The 19,571-nt window shown below is 38.1% G+C and overlaps 2 protein-coding genes across 2 annotated transcripts in view; one reads left to right on the top strand and one right to left on the bottom strand.

The window, feature by feature from the left end:
* Positions 1-4,686: 4,686 nt before the first annotated feature.
* On the bottom strand, positions 4,687-9,358 carry LOC131791174 (protein rolling stone-like). Its single transcript, XM_059108494.2, has 2 exons — positions 9,198-9,358; positions 4,687-6,939 (listed from the first exon to the last, which is right to left on the bottom strand). Exons 1-2 carry the CDS (start codon positions 9,276-9,278, stop codon positions 6,166-6,168), a joined length of 855 nt encoding a protein of 284 aa, XP_058964477.1. The 5' UTR covers positions 9,279-9,358; the 3' UTR covers positions 4,687-6,165.
* A 5,448-nt stretch (positions 9,359-14,806) lies between these two features.
* Positions 14,807-19,571, top strand: part of LOC131791109 (uncharacterized) — an 86,653-nt gene continuing 81,888 nt past the window's right edge. Inside the window, exons 1-2 of the mRNA XM_066173529.1 lie at positions 14,807-14,860; positions 14,975-15,078. Of these exons, the coding sequence (XP_066029626.1) occupies positions 15,018-15,078 (61 nt within the window). The 5' untranslated portion in view covers positions 14,807-14,860; positions 14,975-15,017. The remainder of the gene's footprint in view (positions 14,861-14,974; positions 15,079-19,571) is intronic.

Here is a 19,571-nt window from a genome sequence, read left to right as displayed (position 1 = left end):
ACACAAAGCCTCTTTGTTTGTAAATGTAAAGTGCTGGTATTGTTATGACAAGTCATAGCTTGAAGTCTATATTATGTCCGTGCATGCCTTCGTAAAACACAACATTAAATACAGATAACAAAAAATTGGTTTCGATGTGTCCTATCTCACTTTAACATTTCCGAGTTGTTTCATGAGATACGTGCTTCATGAAGCAATGAAAAAAATCAGTTCCGATTGATTTTACAAATTTAACGCTTTCCGATTCAAGTTCCCCTCTATTTACATTTAGCAATATGCGAGCTACTTGAAACCACTTCCCACTTTTCCCACTTCCCAGCTTTCTTTTTTCATCCATGTAAGCTTCGAACCATAACTGATATGAACACTAATGGGATTTACATTCACAAATAATGAAAAGAAACTTTCCTAACTCTTCGTGTGATAAAATGAACCAAGCTATCAAAATATTGAACGCAGATTGGTTCTGTTTTCTCGAATCGTACAGGCTCACTCAAACTCCTCGTTATCGAAAAACTGAGATTAGCCGTTTCATGTGGATCGTTGTCTCTTCTCTCTGGCAATTCGAGCCTAGAATATTTTGAACCAGAGTTAAAAGTAATTATTTGTTTTGAGGTATTGAGAGTCTGTAGCATTTTCATTTAAGACTACTGACAATGTAGCTCTCAATGAGATGAAAAGATCAGAAACACTCAGTCCAAATGGAACAAGTTTAATGTTTGAGTTCCTTTTTTTTCCCTCATCAGAATTGAATTGGAAGATGTAGTTAAAGGTGTTTCGGTCACTTAAGTGAAACAAATTTATGTTTTTCTGCAGATGTTTTTGCCGCTGATATGATCAAACCTTGCTTAACTTTGACTGGATCAAAATAACTCAAATTGAGTTTAAAAAATTATTCACTACAAGAAAACTCGCCTCATATCTACTTTCAAGGAAGTTTAGATTCATTCTCAAGGCGAAATAGATATTGTGAATTCAAAAGGCTCAATCTAATAAATTTGCTTAAACACAAACTGGTGGATGGAAATTCCATTGTTGGAGGGCAAAAGTTGTACGTAGCTGCGAGACAGCGGCGCGCAGAATCAAACCGGTTCCTTGTCGCAATCACACTTTTAGTCAAGGTCAAATTTTTATAGAGTGACGATATGCTTTCATTGTTCAATTTTCTAGTGTTCAGAGATACTTATGCTCAAACTCTCTTTCTGGTTAGTTTACGCCGAGCCTTAAAGCATAAAAGGATTGTATTGAGTATGTCATATAAATTTCTGAAACGCTGGCTCAAGTTTTCACGAGAGCTGGTGGGGAAAGAGTAATTTAGTATTATCAACTGAGAATTGGCCACTATAAAGAGTTTAAGAGCTGACGTTTCGAGCGTTAGCTTCTCGTCAGAGCGAATGTTACACTCTCCCACCGACGCAGCACCACTGTTTCTTTAGAAACTTACCCCCTTTATTCACTGGTGGCGAAAGGTTAAGTAACTTTTCTCTTACAGTGCACACATTACAGCCGTGTACAGCTAGACTTAATATTCTTACCTTTTACGCAAGATCAGAGGATCAATTAAACGATCTCGCTATTCAAAACGATTTTTTCGTTCATTCCCACTTTTACCCTTCTGTAACAGCCTTATGTGGTTACTCAAACATATTTTGTTAACAATCTTCACCACTCATGCTAATCATAAATTTAGGAAGAGAACACAGTGGATTCTCAAGCCATTGGCTTTGTACTAAAATAATTTCTTTTCAAGTCAAATCTTGAAAAGTATACTCATTCATTTTCAGCTTTTCTTTAATTTGTTTGAAGGTTATGTCCGTTTAAATAACTAAAGTTAGAAATTCTCCGCAGAATGCTATTGAAGCCAGTTGTTGTGCGTATAAAGATTATCTTCTAGGACTAAAACATGATATAAAAGAGATTCACGTGCACGTTGTTGACTTTTTCCTCACATCAATCCATGAATCAAACCAAGAAAAAAAATATTTTGTCGAGATGATTCTTCTCGCTTAATCTGAAATCATTCTTTTTTAATAAAAAATACAATCGAAAAATTGCGTTTCACTTGTTAGGAAAATAGTGAGTCAAATGATTTTGAAAGCTCATCAGTATTTCTTGCGTGATGAACATTCATTTTACTGACGAGGGTGAAAATGAATTCATCTTATCCGGAAATAACACATTTTTTAGTTTGGAATTATTTAATTATAAAAGAAATGTGTTTATTTTCTCATGGCAAACTTCGCACAACCGACTTTATTTTCTGGATGCTACTTAGAGATGATAAGGCTGCGTGAATTTTTTTCTGACTGAATCTGAGCTCCCAATTGTTTTGGTAATGTTTGCAGTTCGATTTCATCAAAATAAACATAATAACTTTGCATTATTAAGACGTCGGTCTTAGTCGGGAGAATCTAGACTGTGGCCATTGTTATTAGTACTTCTCGTAGAGATGTGAAAAGCTGTACTTGAGGGTGAAACCCCTTTCACAAAGCCGACTTGTGTTAGATTCACACAAACGTGGTCACAGTTGCCTATTTCTCGTAAATATTTGAATTTCTTTTTTTTCGTTCGCCCCAGTCAGAGATGGCAAATGGACAAACAATCGGAAAGAAACACGAGCTACCGATGAGGATAATCTCGGCCGGAGAGCCAATTGAATATTGAAGAAAGATCTTGAAAATTTGTCTGCCGTATGGGACACAGAAACAATTGCGTTAGTCCAGTTAGATTAACTTGTAGTGCGAATTTTTGATTCACGTATTCCAACATTTATTTCATGGAAATACCTCATCGAAGGCCCTTTTATTTTTAGCTTGATCAGATTTTGCTTCTTTCTTTTGTTTTTTTGCTGACTATAGCTTTCACGAAAAAGTGGTGAAGAAGTTATAGCTTTAAGAATTGGGTGTACGAGAATCAAACAAACAGGGAAATGAAAACGTTCGACCCCTATTAAAATTTTTCTGGAATGTGGGTACCCTATGAGAACGCACAAATTTCTCTTTATAAGGGGTGCAACACTCTTATCGCCTTAGCAACGATAAGGGGTGTTAATTCATTAATCGTAACACGCTAAAGCTTCCAGCATATTTAGAGACACCACTCTTCCTTACCTTTATGCATTCAATTTTCCCTGACAGCTGACATAAACAAAGGAATTGATAGTTCATTTAGTCACACTTTTGGCCACTTGTGCTGTTGCGCTCTGCGCAATTCCGATCCCAGACCTTCCTTCCTGAGTAATTGAACAATCCTGAATCGTTTGGCCGTACCGTTCATCGTCACTTTTATGTTTAAATCGGCTGAATTGCACCAGACTATCTTAACATACGTTACTTTGGGTAACAGGCATGCACAACACCGCGTAGGCCCGGTCCTCTCAAACACCGTATTTCCTCGAATAAACGCCCACGCTCTGATAAGCGCCCTCCCTCGAATAATCGCTCACCCCCTCGGCCATAATATGAAAAATATACCCCCCTCCCCCCTCACTTTGTTAAGAAGCAAGGATACAAGAAAACACCTGTTTCTATTGCTACTTTATTTATAAATTTTTAAGCTTCACTAAAACGGTCACTAATTTCTTAATAAGCACCTCTCTCGATCAAGCGCCCTCCTTCCAAAAAGCGCCCCTCCTTTTGGCCGAAATCTAAATAAGCGCTCGGGAACTATTAGACAATTCTTCAGCGTCTGCCTTTCTAGTAAATTCCCAAGCGATTGCGGTCAGCAGCAAAAAAATTTAAATCTATACGCCTTGATATGCATGCTCTAATCTGAAGGAAAAGCTTTAAAGCCTTAAGAACACTTATTATTATCTAAAACGATAAATCTCAATTAGAGACCTACACTCATCGTCACGATCATGATTCATTTTATTGTGTAAAAGACTTAGGAATAAAACTTTGATTTCACTCACCTGCTCTATAGAATATGAGTCCAACCCTTGATTTTTTGAGTCCATAAATTTTCAGATGAATCGAACAATCTCGAGAAATATTAATACCTCCTTCGTGCAGAACAGAGTTGCAAATCTTCACTGTGGCACCAGTTTTTTTTACATGCAGTACTACCGCTGACAGTTTGCAGATTATGCTCTTCAGATTGTTTGTTTACGCACAACCCTGCATGATTTTCTAAAAAATGGTCCCATTGAGAGGAATATGATACTTCAAAATGTTCAGTAATCCGCTGAACTATCGAAATAAGGTTGTAGTCATCTTCTTTGGGGTGACCGATGGAAATGTCGTGGAAAAAATCAGCGAAACGCTATCAAGGTATGGTAAATGTCTAGAAGTGATCACGATCAAATTCACCTCAGCTTGCTGTAATTCAGGCGACTTAAACGTTTTGCAAAGAAGACTTAATTGACTCGGTGTATTGCTTGAGGATTGATGATTGCTCATATACTCGAATAGGTTGGTCTGGGAATCGGAATTTTGGTGGAAAGAGAATGATTTTAGTTAGAAGTAACTACTTAACGTTGTGTAGTCTTCCATTCAAGCTGATTTATTTCTCCTAAGAAACAGGTTGAAAGCGCTATAGCTCTTTTTCATGATGCTCATAAGATAGCGTTTTTTGAAACTCACTTACATTTTATTTATCTCAGACTCTTTTCACTGAAGCTGAAAATGTAAACGTCACCAAAATATGCAATAATTGATTTTGTTGTTTGAACTTTAATTGCCGTGTTAAAAAATTAGCAACCGCCCCGCAGAGATTTAATCATACATAGCACATTGGCACTTAATAGGTCCAGAATCGGTGAACTTTTTAAGAAAATCGGAGGATAGTTTTTCCTGTTTCCCCACTACAGCCAAAATAATCGAAACTGTTCAGAGACAGATCAGTAACCATCGCAGTTACATAATATCACGTGAGAAGTTTATAAATGCTTTAATGAAATTGAGATAGATACATTGCATTGTACTTTTTTTTTAGCCAATTTTTTGTTTAAAAATGAGGCCTTTCGTCATAAACAAGGAAAACTGGCTAACTATAAATGCATTTTTTTTCCAACAACTGGCTTTTGGGTCTTCCATATCCCAACTATCTTAAAACCCACGTTTACTGAGCTACTTTTTTCTAACTTTTTTTCCCTTAATTAAAAGCGCATGAAAACGTAGACAAACAGCGTTTAGCTAAAATGCTACTCTTATCACTAAATAGAGTGTCATATTTAACCCTTCAGCTCCCATGAGTGACCAAGACAGAATTTCTCCTTACAATATCAATACAATATCAACCACACAAGTGATGAGAATATAGAAAAATAACTATCAACTTATAATCCCCTCAATGAGGGGATTATAAGTTGATCCAATACCAAATTCTCCAAACAAGTATCACATTAACTGTATGGCAGACGGTAAGGAGAATTACTAATAAGATCTTGGGAGTTAAAGTGTTACAGCGAAAAAATGCTTACGAAAATTTCTTACTCGGAATAAAATGCATGTTTAATTGACTAAAAAAAGCGATAAAAAGCTTGACAACGTTTGAAAAAACAAGTTAACAAATATTTCCTATTTAATCCACTTACTGATTTTGCATGCAAGGTTAATTTTTTTTCGGCAGAAATTGATTAAGACCCGTGATACAGGGGAGCTATTGCAGTGCTTGTAAGGGAACAGCACACTAACTTAACCTTTAACGCCCCAACATCAGAATGCATATTCTCCACACTGTTCTTTATACATTCCTAAGGTGCTGACAGAGAGAATTTGTTTGCCAATCAGAAGGATCCTTCCCTGGTGATCATTTCCTTTACTCTCATGACCTTGATGTGTGATTCAGGGGTGATATTGTAGGGAGAAATTAGATGCTAATCACTCTTAGGATTTAAAGGATTAAGAACAACTTTATATCACCTTAGAGAACCCGCTAGTAAGCAAGATACTTTATCGTCCCACTTTTGGCAGAATTTATGAATTCATTCAAGGGAAAATAATGCGACCAACATTTTCTTGATCAATTTTCCTCGGGTGAGAGACTTATGAGTTTATTATACAGTTCTCGAGAGATTATTCTCTGGACAGTTCTTCTCTTAAAAGTGGTTGTATTTTTAGCAACTTAACATATGGCAGACTTTGCGTCTCACTGAGCTTAACAACGTTCTTTACGTTTTGCAAGTCCTCTTAACGTTCAATGATAACCATACTTTACTTGGGTTCATTGGAGTTTAGATATAAGCCACGCCCTAAATCTGAACAATATGAAGAGGAACAAATGCACCATTGTTTGCGTTACAATTAACAAGAAGAACACCATAAAAATGGCACGACCTGGTTCTTTTTCGTAATCAATGATCTGGTATATGTAATTCAGGCCTTCCTTATTCTTTCCCCCAGCGCCCCAGTAAATCACGCTGAAAAGCACGTAGATCGAAGAAAACGCATGAGGATAGAAAAAATGCAGGAGACGGATGGGAATATTACTAAATACGACTTCTATCAGCATAAAAACGGCAGCTAAAATATGTTCGTTTATGTTCAAACCATCGATTGCTCCACCTTTTACAGGGTACAGCGTTGACCAATAGAAAATGGTGACTACCAGCGAAGTAACACTTCCTATGTCGAAAAGTACCCACAATACCTTCTGTGGCCAGCTCAGCCCGTCTTCATCATCTTCTTTAGTGGCATAGGATGTCCCTTCGTCTTCGGTCTCGTTTTCATCTTCGGAAGACAATCCCACGATGTAGGTTTCCGACTTGAAACGACGAGGTCCGTAGCCAGCCGGGTCATCTTCGACTCCAGATCCGCAGCAATAGTGGGTAGTAATGAACATGGCAAGCAGAAAGTAAGCGGTTACAAAGGTAAGGACCCAGTTACTAAGGAAAATGAACCAGTAGTTACCATCGCTAAAGCCACTGTAGATCAACCATGACAGAAAGTAGAAGGCGGCGATGAGGCGGTAAATGAGGAACAAAGGAAGGGGTAGCCACTGTTGGGACAAAATACTGCCAGTCAGTCGATACCGAGAGCAAAGATAATCTTCTTATATCACCCTCCCAATCTGTAACATACAATTTATAAATCCGCCGGGAACTGATTTACCGCAGATTGAGAATCCACAGACTAACCAAACCTTGTAAAAACTGTTTTTAGATTTAAGAAAAATTCGACTACATACTTTTAGTCAGTAACCTGGCCTCTTACTCTGACTTGTCAGTCTCTCTCCTCTCTTTCCCATTCCTGTAGTACCTTTCCTTAAAACAAACTGCATGCTACACAGGCAGGCATGCTTCCCTTGTATAATGACCGCGCGTTGTAGTTTTGCGTAGAAGGCAGGTGCACTGATTTATTTAAATATAACGGCGTCCATGGTCAAATTTTTCAGTTGCCCATTTGAAAACAATATCGAGCTGTTAGATTACACATTGAGACTCAAAACCGCGGTGAGAAGCAAATTTTCGTTCAAAATTTTTAAAGGGGAGATGAAAATTATATGGTTTTTGAAGCATACGTATATTCTTTACACATCCTGAGTGAAAAGTTCGCCTGGGAAAGGCACTTGGTTGAAAGAGAATGTGAATTGTTGATCGACAGTTAGTGTTGGGTCGTGTTATTAAGATGTGCTGGATCATTAACGTATGTTTCTGAACTGTATTTCCACTAGGTTCTATGTGATTGCGCGCACGGGTCCTTACGGGTCATGGATACTTATACTTCGCTCACAATTCGAAGGAAAGGTCGTTGGTTTCCATGCTAGAAAAAATTACGATATTAATTTTTTTATCGTAGGATTTTAGAACATACAGGTTCTACACGACCAGCACAATCACTTGCGCTATCTTCGATTTTAGGCGCCACATGTACTTGACACGAAATACACGTTTTGCACCGTTGAGTGATTGCGATTTCTGCGCGGGCTATACCAATACAATCTGAAACTACTGGAGCCCGATATTTTTTGTCGCGAGTAAAGCGAGGTTTTTGTTATGAAAACAATCGTATGTCAATACTGTTTCGCGACCGAAGTCATTTATGAACGAAAATTTTTATAGTGCTTCTCAGCATAAGTTACCTTCTCTTGTTATTGTCTTAGGAGTAATTTTAAAATTCCTAATTTGATGAAATAGAAATATAAGCAGAACTAATAAACGGTTATGAATAATTATGACAATCTTCTGTGGTGTGTTTCAAATACATTTGTTAAACAATCAGAAAGTCTTGTTCGCTCTTAATCTCATTAAACTGCATATGGTGAACGTACCAAATAAGAGCAATGAGTATCTGATTCATGAAGTCTACCAAGTGTGATAATTTAAAACAGTTTTCGGCTGTGCAAGTTGTTAGCGTTGCATAAAATATTTTAGTCAATATTTGTTTATTTTACAGATAATTGCGAATTAGTGGGAGCTCAAAGAGGCTCCATTCCCATGATGTAACTCTCCTGAAGTCCTGCGGGACTCCATGAAACTTCTGCTGCTGTGTAACTTTTTTAAAGTTGAAAGATAATTACGCTGTTGGCTATGGAACCTTAAGTTCGTGCGCGGAAACCGTGTTTGAATAATTAGATCAAGTAGCATCATTTAAGCGAATGAAAATCATACAAGGTAATTTTTTAAAAAGGTAAAGATTTTAACTGATTTTGTTCGTAATGTAATCTTTTGATACCGTCAGTTTTATGAACACGAAGTTTTAATGGACTTAACATACCTGTTATCGCAGTATTTCTAGAAAGTATTTGACTATATTGATAACTCACTGAAATCCCTTGAAGGGCGACTGTCGAAGCGCGCCACTTCATAATTATTACTCTTCCCATGAACAGTAAACGTTGATCCAAAGATTTTGGCGCCATTACAGAACCACAACGATCTTTTACTTTTCTTGAAATGGGGGTCTCTCACCAATTTTAAGAGAATGCATTTGTTACAAATGTCAGTTTCATAAATGGCTTGACAAAATTCGTGATCCAGTAACTCACGTCTTATTTATGCCTTCTAGATAATGAATTCACTGGCAGATAAAGGCTTGATTTACAAAGAATTCAGTGCTCTTTGCCATTTACAAGGACTTTCATTCATTGTGGGAAGAAAACTAAACTTCTCTTCATTTTCAGAAATTCTTTAAACAATCTTTGATAAACATGATCCGTGCAAGGAACAAATGAAAGACCCTAAAGTAATCCGTCTATGATCAGATCGTGAATCTAAAAGGGAAATGTTCCTTGCCTTAAAAAGCCGAGGTACTCACCGGCGATGTCGCAAACGCACTTGCATAAGGATGACTCAATTTGAGACGACGGAAAGCAAATTCCTCGGGGCAAAGGCACATGTTGAAACGCTCGAAGTTGCGTTCACATCTCCATGAAATAAAACGAAGTGACGCTTGAATACCGACTGGCCTTCTGGAACTTGCAAATTTTGGGCCCTCGGTCCGCAGTGATGCATGTCTGACGCGTCCCTCGGGAAACCAAGGTTTCATAGAATTTTGATTCATGAAAGGCCTCTAAATACTTCCAGTGGTATTTATTTTGGTGCAATGTAAAGGAAATTGTCTGTGAAAAGTCAAATGATTACAGTTATATCATTCTTATGTAAGAATGATTCACTATCTTCAAAAATATTTATCACCGGGACACGATTAGTATTCATGATTTTATAGACACCAAAACAATACAACTCAAGATGGGTCTACAAAACACTTTTGAATCCATTATTCCCTTAAGTTATGTGAAGGGGGACTGTGAGTCTAGCATTATGAAATACCATAATGCAGTAAACTGTTACAGGGACCGCGCAGAGGGAGGGGCTGGGGGGACTTTAGCCCCCCACTTTTTTGCAAGAATAAAAATAAATTAAACAAAAAATAATTTAACAAAAAAATTTTCCTTCACGCATTCCTCTTTAGCCCCCCCACTCGAAAACTTGCTGCGCGGCCCCTGTGTTATGAATATCGAGGAGTGCCCGCAAAATTAAGCACCTTGTTTTATTGTTACTTGTGAAATATTTGCTTCAGTCCAATTTAAGTTGTAGTTGTTAAGTCACGGCTTTCTAAACCCTGTAACGGAAACCATGAGTATTTGCGGATTAATGGTTTCAATACAATTAATGGGGGGGGGGGGGGGGGGGAAGGAGGAGATGTTCTTGAACTTGTAGAGTTTTGGACAAGACCAGGTCGTTTTAGAGCGCTTTTCTATCGAGCACTATAGAAGCAACATCAGAGTAATAACAAGAGCCAATCACAATTAAGGAAAACGTTGGAGGTAGCCAGTGAGAATTCAAAGTAGAGGGGGACATGGGGGGTTCTGAATACCGCAACACCGCAACAAAATAGAACAAACACCGCATCACCACAAGAAATATTATCAACACGCCGACACCGCAAGATTTACTTGGTCTAAATGTTTTTTTTTTTTTTAAAAAAACGTAATTACCGTTACTTCTACTTTTCAAACACAAGAAACACATCACAAGACAATCCTACCGCCTTCTACGCATGTAAAATTCCTTGCTGTCGCCTACACTTGATTATGAATGAAGTGTAGGCGACACTAAGATGAGCCAAAGAAGTTACTGTTGCCAAGTGATACGACAGTGTTTCCGTTGGGTCAGTCTTCCGTCCTTTGAAGTTATAACATATTCCCGCAAAAAGTGAAGTTCACAGTTTGCTTCCTTTGATCTCACGACTTCCTTTGTCTAGTTTTTTTTGTTTCAAATCCATTTTCTATTTCATAAAGAATTTTATACAGTTAGTCATCGTGGGGACTAACACTATAGCAGCTAAGTTTATCGTTTGTCTATCTATGTGGTCTACGATGATGTCGACTAGTTGTGCTTCATCTTATAAAGAACTGGGTGGTCCGCTGTCATTCATTGGTTTAGTAATAACTGTGGTTGGCATATAAACTCAGGGAGAGTGCCATGCTTTGCCATGGTCGTCGTTGAAGGATAAACTGCAACACCAGAAATGGTTTATTTCACCGAACACCGTCGGTTTGAAGCTACAAACATCGTAAACCGTAAGCTTTGAGATCATCGCAACACCGCGATACCAATTGTTCTTCACCACAATACCGCATCAAAAAAAGAGTCAACACCGCAACACCGCAAACCCCCATGTCCCCCTCAAAGTAACATGCAGCAAGCACACTGCCTGAAGCGCGGGAAAACGCGAGCCGGAAAAAGACGGGGGTTGGTTTTGGTTTTGCGCTTGATTGATTTCTTGAAGCAGTGCAAGATTGTTTTTAAACCAGTTACAAAGCCTCTGCGGCGAATTGAAAACAAAACAATTCAATCCTGGATTTCCTTAAACATATTCCTGGCTACGATTCGCAGATATCTGAATGGTTCTCCCCCTTGGCATAAAAGACGGTTTCATGTCTACTTCAGTATTCCCAATCGAATTGAGATCACTTGATAATTCATGAGAGGCTGCTATTTTTCTGTTTGTACCTTCGAATTCCTTGCACTCAGCTGAGTGTAAAAAAGTGCACAAGACGGCAAGCTGCTAAAGGAATCATCTTCTGATCTGAATCGGGTGGTATCAAGGCTGAAAAAAAGTAAGCCCAATTTTGCTAAACTGACGGAGGTGAGACCTGTTAGATGAACAGTTTGAAAACAAAATAAGGTCATCCTCCATACCTAGTAGATTTTAGATGTCTTTCATTCGGTTGCCGCCCAAAAAATCCACAGTACATATCTGAGCTGAATGGATACTTTAATCGTTATTTTTTGTGCTAGGAGAAAAAATTTACTTTTCAGTTTGTGTGTCATATTGTAGTTATTGCAAGTTATTTTACAGACGGCGTACAGCATGTACAGCATCAGCTTCCTGCTGATGTAAAGGGCGCAAGAGGCCTTGTTCGCTTAGTGTCACAGGTTAAAGTTTTTATAAGACAAAATGGCAGGAAAATTCGAGATACATGTACCTGAGTTTAATTTTACAGGTCCCTAATCGTTGTATGAACTACTCACGGTTTAATGCCACGAAAATGTCAATGGAAAAATGTTTATGTCTTACGATTTTGCAAACATCTGTCTTGTTTAGCAGATTAATCTTACATATATAAAGCGTTTTTGTCTAAAAGGTCAAATCTAAACCTTTCGTGATGACAGACGAGACTGTTTTTGGTTCAAAGATCAAGACTGTCTCTTTTCACCTGGCAACGATGGCTTTACGATCTCTTGTGTTCAGAAAACTTGCGAGGTTAATAATTCAGAATTTTGTTTTTGTTCCATCTCTGTTACTAATCACTTATTTTTTTTTAGATAAATAATTTAGTTTCCAACGTAAAGAAGCAAGTTACGCATTTCTGTCTGGGCCTTTACAAAACATCTTTGTAGTCTCCAGGAGGCTAATTTTAAAGGTATTTATTTAAAGAGAAACGTCTCGCTTTTGTTGCTGAATTCAAGGAGGTCTGTCAAGGAGCATCTACACCTGTGACAGGTGTAGATGCTCCTTCGTGATCTTATTATTGCGCCCACGATTTATCGCAATCTTTCAGCCGGGATACCAAATCCCACAGCCTGTGGACTCTTTCTGTCCTTTGAAATCGGTGATAATACTGAAGATCAGGGAATTATTTCAGCAGCTCTTTCTGGTAGAACGCATTCGAAAACAATTAAAAACAGTCATAGAAAACACGTTTCTTACACAACCCTAGCAAACAAGGACTTTCCATGAACCTCAACAAGCTACACACGCGTTTCTTGGTTTTTTTTTTTTAATTTTCAGACAAGGAGTAGATAAATAGAATAAGAGAGATGGCAATTTTTTTTTTAATCGAAACGCGGAATATGAAGGTCTGAGGTTCGATTCCTCGTGGAGACTCAGAATTTTTTCTTCGTGACAAGACGGAAAACATCCTTGTCTAAGGAGTAGATAGCTTCAGAACGCTTTGGCGATTATGTGTCGCAAAGACAAAGCAGGTGAAAAAATGATAGGAACAAATTTAAGGGAATCAGAAAAATACATAAAAAATGTGACCGCCGCTGACCAAGTCATGATTTGAAACTTTAGTGTGGAACATGAAAAACTGAGAGAATGGCGCAAATTTTGGAGAACAATGATAACGTGAAGTACAGTACAACCAGTTAATTCTCACTGGACTACTTTTTAGAATCGGTGCATTGTCAATCCATTCACCTTACAAGTGATACTAGAGTTCACCAGCGCACTCTTATTGATAGAGATTAATTACTTTTTAAAATAATCAAAACCCGGTCCAAGCGATCGCTCATAGGCAATATCAGACTACAGAACAGCTTACCATTAGATTTTCGTTGGAGAAAAAGAAAGGTCATGTGCTGGAACGGCATGGTTGGTGAATAGATGTAACGTAATTTGTATGTTACACAGGAAAGACTTGAGAGGTCACTTTAGTCGCTCTAAGAGTTATTTCTGCAGGAAGTCAAACCAGGATGGATTGCAATTAGGTAACTTGCGCCATTTTCGGCTGTATGTTTTCTCAGCGAAGGAGACAAAACTTGACACGAAAGACTGTTTTCTCAAGCTAGAAATGAATAAGATCCCTTTTTTGGCGTTTTCCCGCCAATTCTCCCTGGGTTCCTTCAGCTGAAACCGGAAAGGGACGGGGATGCCATTCTAAAAAAAAAAAAAAAAAAAGGTTTCAAAAATTTAATTAGTCTGATCTTCGCACCAATTAACAGGAGCCTCCAATAGTTAGTCGACTTCAAAGTAGACATGGACATATATTAAAGTTCACACGGCAACCATGTGGACGATCAGACATGGCGGTTTGCTTCCTGACGCCTATTTACGCCTCGTCAGAAAAAAGGCCGCTAATTAGTGATCATATAAAAGGACCTCTTGTTGCAGCGTTTAGATCACCCCTGATGAAGGCACTAGACAGGAGTGTCGAAACGTTAGGTCTATGAATTGTCACTTCTTCGGTCATATTCATTAAATCTGTAAACCAGAGTAGCATCAAACCATGTCTAGACATGCACATTTACAATGAATTTATGTTATCCCAAGTGGCCAATAGATTGCACAATCAGACAGAAAACGAACTATGATAAAATTAAAAAGGGGTTGATTGGGTGCTGAGTAACCCCTTCATGATACCTGCCGAATATTTGGAAATTTCCGGAAGTGAAAGGTGGCAAGTCGTTACCGGAAAATATTTTTCTATGCTGGTTGTAGGCCAAAAGAAATGTCTGAATATGGATGAAAATATGCCTTTCTACAGCGTATATACCGTTTAGCGATTAGTTGTGAAGGACTTACTTTCAATTGGAATTAAATTTGTTAGTTTGGTGCACAGATCGTTCAAGATATGTTTTGAAAACCGATACGAGTTTATGTGGCTGCAATCCGCTAATGACAAAGAGGTATTGACAAACATGATATTGCTTACGTAACGGACACTCCCCACCATATTTGAATTTTTTCTCGCTGACCTCTGTTCGATAAATAGCATATAAACCGGATCACAAAAATAATCAATACTCCATTTCATCACGAGCAATATCTCCTGAGGAATTTCTTCCCAATATTCCTTGGTGACTCCACTAAATTTCTTGGGCCTATCAAACATGGAAAAGTAGTATATCTCTTTCATCACTGGAATAAAGATCTCAAGGCAGGCAAAGTGTCTGGATGAAATTAAACTGTTGATAACTTGGCTCAAAAATAAGTCTGGAGGAAATTAGAAGTAAACAATGCTGAACTTTGTTATTTTTTACATGATGAGAATTTCACACTACATCTAGAATTGTATATTCTACTTAGTGACTCAAGGTCATTGTTTAGAACTCGTTGAGAGAAACCGGATAAGGATCAACCTTGAAAATTAATGCGTTACTCATGCTGACCCCCTGGAGGTATCTGCAACTCGAAACGTGTTTAAATTTCTTTTACCGCTCTCAACGCGAGAGAAGATTGACATTCTAGTAAGTGTAAACATCAACTATGGCTGAAACATAAACCATTTAGTGATTCAAATGTTAATTTTTGGAAGCATTTAGAGACTAATGCTTCTTGTTTTTGCGATATTCCTTCGATAGGAGTGGACAAAGTCGCCTCTTGCGAGTTTCTCGCTGGTACGGAATGAACTTTCTGTGCTATCAGCTGTTGGTTGGAGGCCTTCTGTTAATTACAGCGAACGAAGGTAAGGAAACCGAAGAAACATTTTACTAATGTCGTTCCTGCTTTATCGTTGATCCGTGAAACGCTAAATCGCAACACAGATGCTTATTAGGCGATTGATAAGTCGACTCTTGTTGTTTCTCAGGCATAGTTCATTCTGAAACGAGGATCTTCGATTTCTATTCCGCGGCTTTTGCCAAACACATGTGTAAGAAGCACTGTGTCAAGGTTACTTCATTTAAAAATTAGTCATTCGCTTTATCTTTAACAACAGAAGTTTGGTGTCGCCTAAGCGAGATTAAACCAAAGAATTTAAGGCCTTTTTTTCAGCATACCTTAAATTACAGCATTATAAAGATACCACTCACTGCTTTTTCTCGAGCGCTGCCGCTCCCGTGGCATATTTTCTTCGAATCCGTGCTCCTTTGACCTCTCGTGAACGACATAACGCAAATCCAGACATTGATGAAAACTCAGCAGTTAATTGCTGTTTAATCTGTTTTTGCACCACCTTTTTTACTTGTTTTCAAGCCATGCACCATCCTTAGAACCGATTTGGGTATTAGAAAAGAGGACTACAAACTGCCATAATGTAAACTCACCAACGTTAAAAGAGGCTTTATCTCATTCTTATCTCAAACATGAGCTATAATAAAGAACGTGGCACCTCGCATCGATGGCTATCATATAGACCGCAAATTCTACTCATTCTTTAGATCATCATCTACTCGTTACAACAGCTATCTGCAAGCTCCTTCCATTTGCTGTTGACAGTGCAAGAGTAAAGCTCTCCACTGATTAAACCGAAATAGACATTTTCAATAGCTGATCATCTTGAAAATAATAACTGCACAACATTTAATGTTTAGATTCGATCTAGCTGTCTCGTTTTCGTTCTCAGGTTTGAGCATATAGAGATGATTTAAAACCTTTACACTAGAGTATCGACTCAAGCCCAAGTCATAAATGGAGTCTCTAATATTGACCTTTTTTATATATGATTAGAAAAACTGATATCAGCGTTTTTTCAGTTACGAAACCATGTGTATTCATGTACATAGGTGGGCTCTGACCCCTTCCCACTGCGAGCGAGTGTCACACAACTAAGACTGCTGGCCACCACTTGCCACTTGCCACATGCCACTTGCCTTTTTTTCGATTTTTCTCTTGCTCTTGTCCACTTGTTCAATATCGAGTTTAACTTAACCCGGAAAGATATATCTGGTGGCAGCAGACGGGCAAGAAACAATATTATTTCGTGTTGGGCTCGGTCAAAAATTCTTATCGCAATATGTTCGCGTATACCGTACAGATCGAATGAGAACTGTGCAAACCTGAAACCACCCACTAAACACACTAATGTGATTTTACGTAAGAGGTGGAAATTGCGTATTGTGGCCATGTGTTTGATATTCTGGAGCCCCCTCTGTTACGATTGACATGTGAATTGTCTTTAGATGCCTGTTTTGCGAAGGGAAATAGTGGGTTGAGTGGCTAAACTCATCCCGTGGCATTCAGTAGCGGAAGAATCAGTAAACATCATGCATTGCTACCTTAAACAGGTTCTCAGCCAATTTGATCGCTCCCGGTAACACTCATATTTTCTGGTTGCGCTGGATTTTTCTAACTGGTTACGACTGCAAATTCATCACTTCGTTATCATGCGATGTTCTTCAGACCTTGGTTTTATTCTTTGTAATGTTACGCCATTGAAGTTCAATTTTGAAATTGAAATATAAATTTTAATGAAGAAATTTACCATCAACTTACCAATGAATTTTGGAAAAAACTTAAAGCTAATTTAATTAAATTGCATTCGCATTTTTGCGATGGTGTCAAGAAAAATCCTATCGTATTGTTTTCTATTATTTTTTTTTAACTTTACCTTTGATTGATTGTGGTATAGCCATTTGTTATAAGAATTTAAAGTTTTAAAGGAATTTGTAAAGTTATTTTCTATCTTCACATCTATCAGATTTTATCCGGTCGGATCAAGGTTTGATATGTTGATATGACCTTTTCTCAGTTGGTTACGTAAAAATTGTAGAGTCTTGCGCCGCGCAGATCAGCGAGATCCAGACTGATGGGCGGTGTGTTTGTTTATCTCGTTTTAAATGAAACTTAGATGCTGAGGACAACATCAGTGTGCAACCGTTCTAGATAGAGTGAAAGAAGAATAATCAATTAATGAAATGCAGTTTTGTTAAACCTCTCGACATTTTATTTCGTTATGTCCACCGTAAGGTTGCAGCAATGTTGCTTTACTTTAATTGCCTTTTTAAGGACGTGCCGTGTCTCTTGATGTTCGCCTAATCCTTGCTATGATATGTTTAGAGTGAACTGTCATTCCGCAAAATGGAATTATTTGAGACGTTGATTTTAGTTAATTCTTCAAGGAATTTGGGCTGTGCAGCCGGATGCCCTTATTAGCATTCTGCGGTCATGTAGTTCCGCAATTTAAAGCGCTTGAGAACCGCGTTATCCGCCGTTTCCTGGCACTTATTTATCAAAACAACTTTGCAGCACGGTTTGAAAGCTTTCACTCCATAATTTGAACAATAAAAACAGAAAAAGCACAGGGATGTTATGATAAATAATAATAATAGGGGTGTCATTGCCGCTAACTCATTAGCGTCTTTCTGTTTTAAAACTCTGTCGCGATTATCAAAGACATTTTGTTGGTGAGATTTCTTAGTCATAGACATCCTCGTTATTGGATTATAATGCTAGCCATTGGTTTCCGTGCCAAACCTCGTGGGGTTTCTTTGAACCAAGCAGTAGGACAGTCTGGTTTGACGACACACCGAGAATGAATTAGGTTATCTTTTTTTGTCTGCTTTGTTTCTGAAATTGCAGCGAAGGCTGGAAAAATTAAAATGGTACTTGGTCGGGCAACGCAAGGTTAAAATTAATTAATTTGTTGTGGCGAGAAAGATAGGTGAAAGTTAAATAAACGGCTAACTGAGGTCTTAACCCGAGCTAAACTCATGACACAAGGATTGTCACATCAGGATTTATAGAGGAAAGCTCTGACATATTACATCAGTTTATCCGACGCCTTTTACTTCCAATAAACTCTTCGTTTGTTAGAGTTTGCGATGTAGCTTTTGAGATTTTAGTGGGTCTTATCCACGTCGGTGCGTAAGCAGACAGGTTTGCCATCAAGTTTTCCAGACAGAGGACACACCAAGAAACTTTAAATCATTGATCCAGACAGAGGACACACCAATCCGAAGGCTGATGATTGATCTTTTCCCTTTTGTCGGTTTTTTTCTACGTTTCAGTCACTCCACCTCTCTGACTGCCTCCAATGGAAACTTGAATTACGTGTTAAGTAGATGATGGTTTTTCAAAAGGTTTTTAAAAAAGTGAAGATAGGACGAGTTAGCGTCGAGTACAGATTAGAACTGTTGTGGAAAAAAGAAAAACTCCTCATAAATTACTGGTAAAGCCATCGTGATTTAAACCTCACAAGGGAACATCGTAAAAGTACTTTAAATTTGGTGCTGACATTTGTGAAGAAAGAGAGACTCTATTGCTTTTAGTGAATGTCATTGAGCTGTCAACTAATGGCTAGAATTACCAACAAAGAAATTTCTCGAAAGGTTAAATACAGGGGATGAAGTAACTCTTTGGAATGTGAGGGTAAATTTCGGGTTAATTGCTGTCCAAGAAAGATAAAACTAACTGTGAACTGTTCATGTGTTTTCTGCATCATATCACCGTCTCCTGTTTTGGTGGAATTTAATTATTTTCCAAAGTTGTTCAGGGCGATAACTGAAGACAAAACTTTTGTCACCATTCAGTAAACTGTGTTTCCGGATAGTCATCGTGTGGTCCAAACGAACTGTGACCAAAAACATGTGAAAAGTCTTTTTTTTTTTTCTTACTTATATAGAAGATATCAGCAGCCCAGCCTGTTTGTGGATAACAGAGGCTAAATTTTCTTTTGGGATGGTATTGATCCTTTAACCCTCAAGAGTGACTAGCATCTAATTTCTCCTTACAATATCGCCACTGAATCACACATTAATGTCAAGAGAGAAGAAAGGGTTGAATACTTACAATGTCGTTGACCAAGAAAGTGCTAAAGTGAGAGTTAATCGCGCGTAGAACACTTAACTCTTTAACTCCCAAGATCTTATCAGTAATTCTCCTTACTATCTACCATACGATTGTTATGATGTAAATTTGGAGAATTTGGCATTGGAACAACTAATAATCCCCTAATTGATATTTTACTTCATTCTCATCACTTCTATGCGTGCTATTGTATTGATATTGTAAGGAGAAATTCTCTCTTGGTCACTCATGGGAGCTAAAGGGTTAACTGAAATCGGAACTTGTTAGTAACTACTCTGACTGTAGAGAAATGGTAATTATGGCAAAATGAGGCAAATTATTCGAGTTTCATTTCTACTGGTATATTTCTGACCCAAATACACAATTAGGCTTCAAGTGAAGTCTGTTAATCAAAGGGTGGGTCCTTGCGTGTTAGTGCAATTTTCTATGGAA

Source organism: Pocillopora verrucosa, chromosome 10 (genome assembly GCF_036669915.1).
Source record: "Pocillopora verrucosa isolate sample1 chromosome 10, ASM3666991v2, whole genome shotgun sequence".
Classification (NCBI taxonomy): Eukaryota; Metazoa; Cnidaria; class Anthozoa; order Scleractinia; family Pocilloporidae; genus Pocillopora; species Pocillopora verrucosa.
Note: the sequence above shows the minus strand (reverse complement) of the source record. Positions and strands in the feature narration are given on the sequence as shown.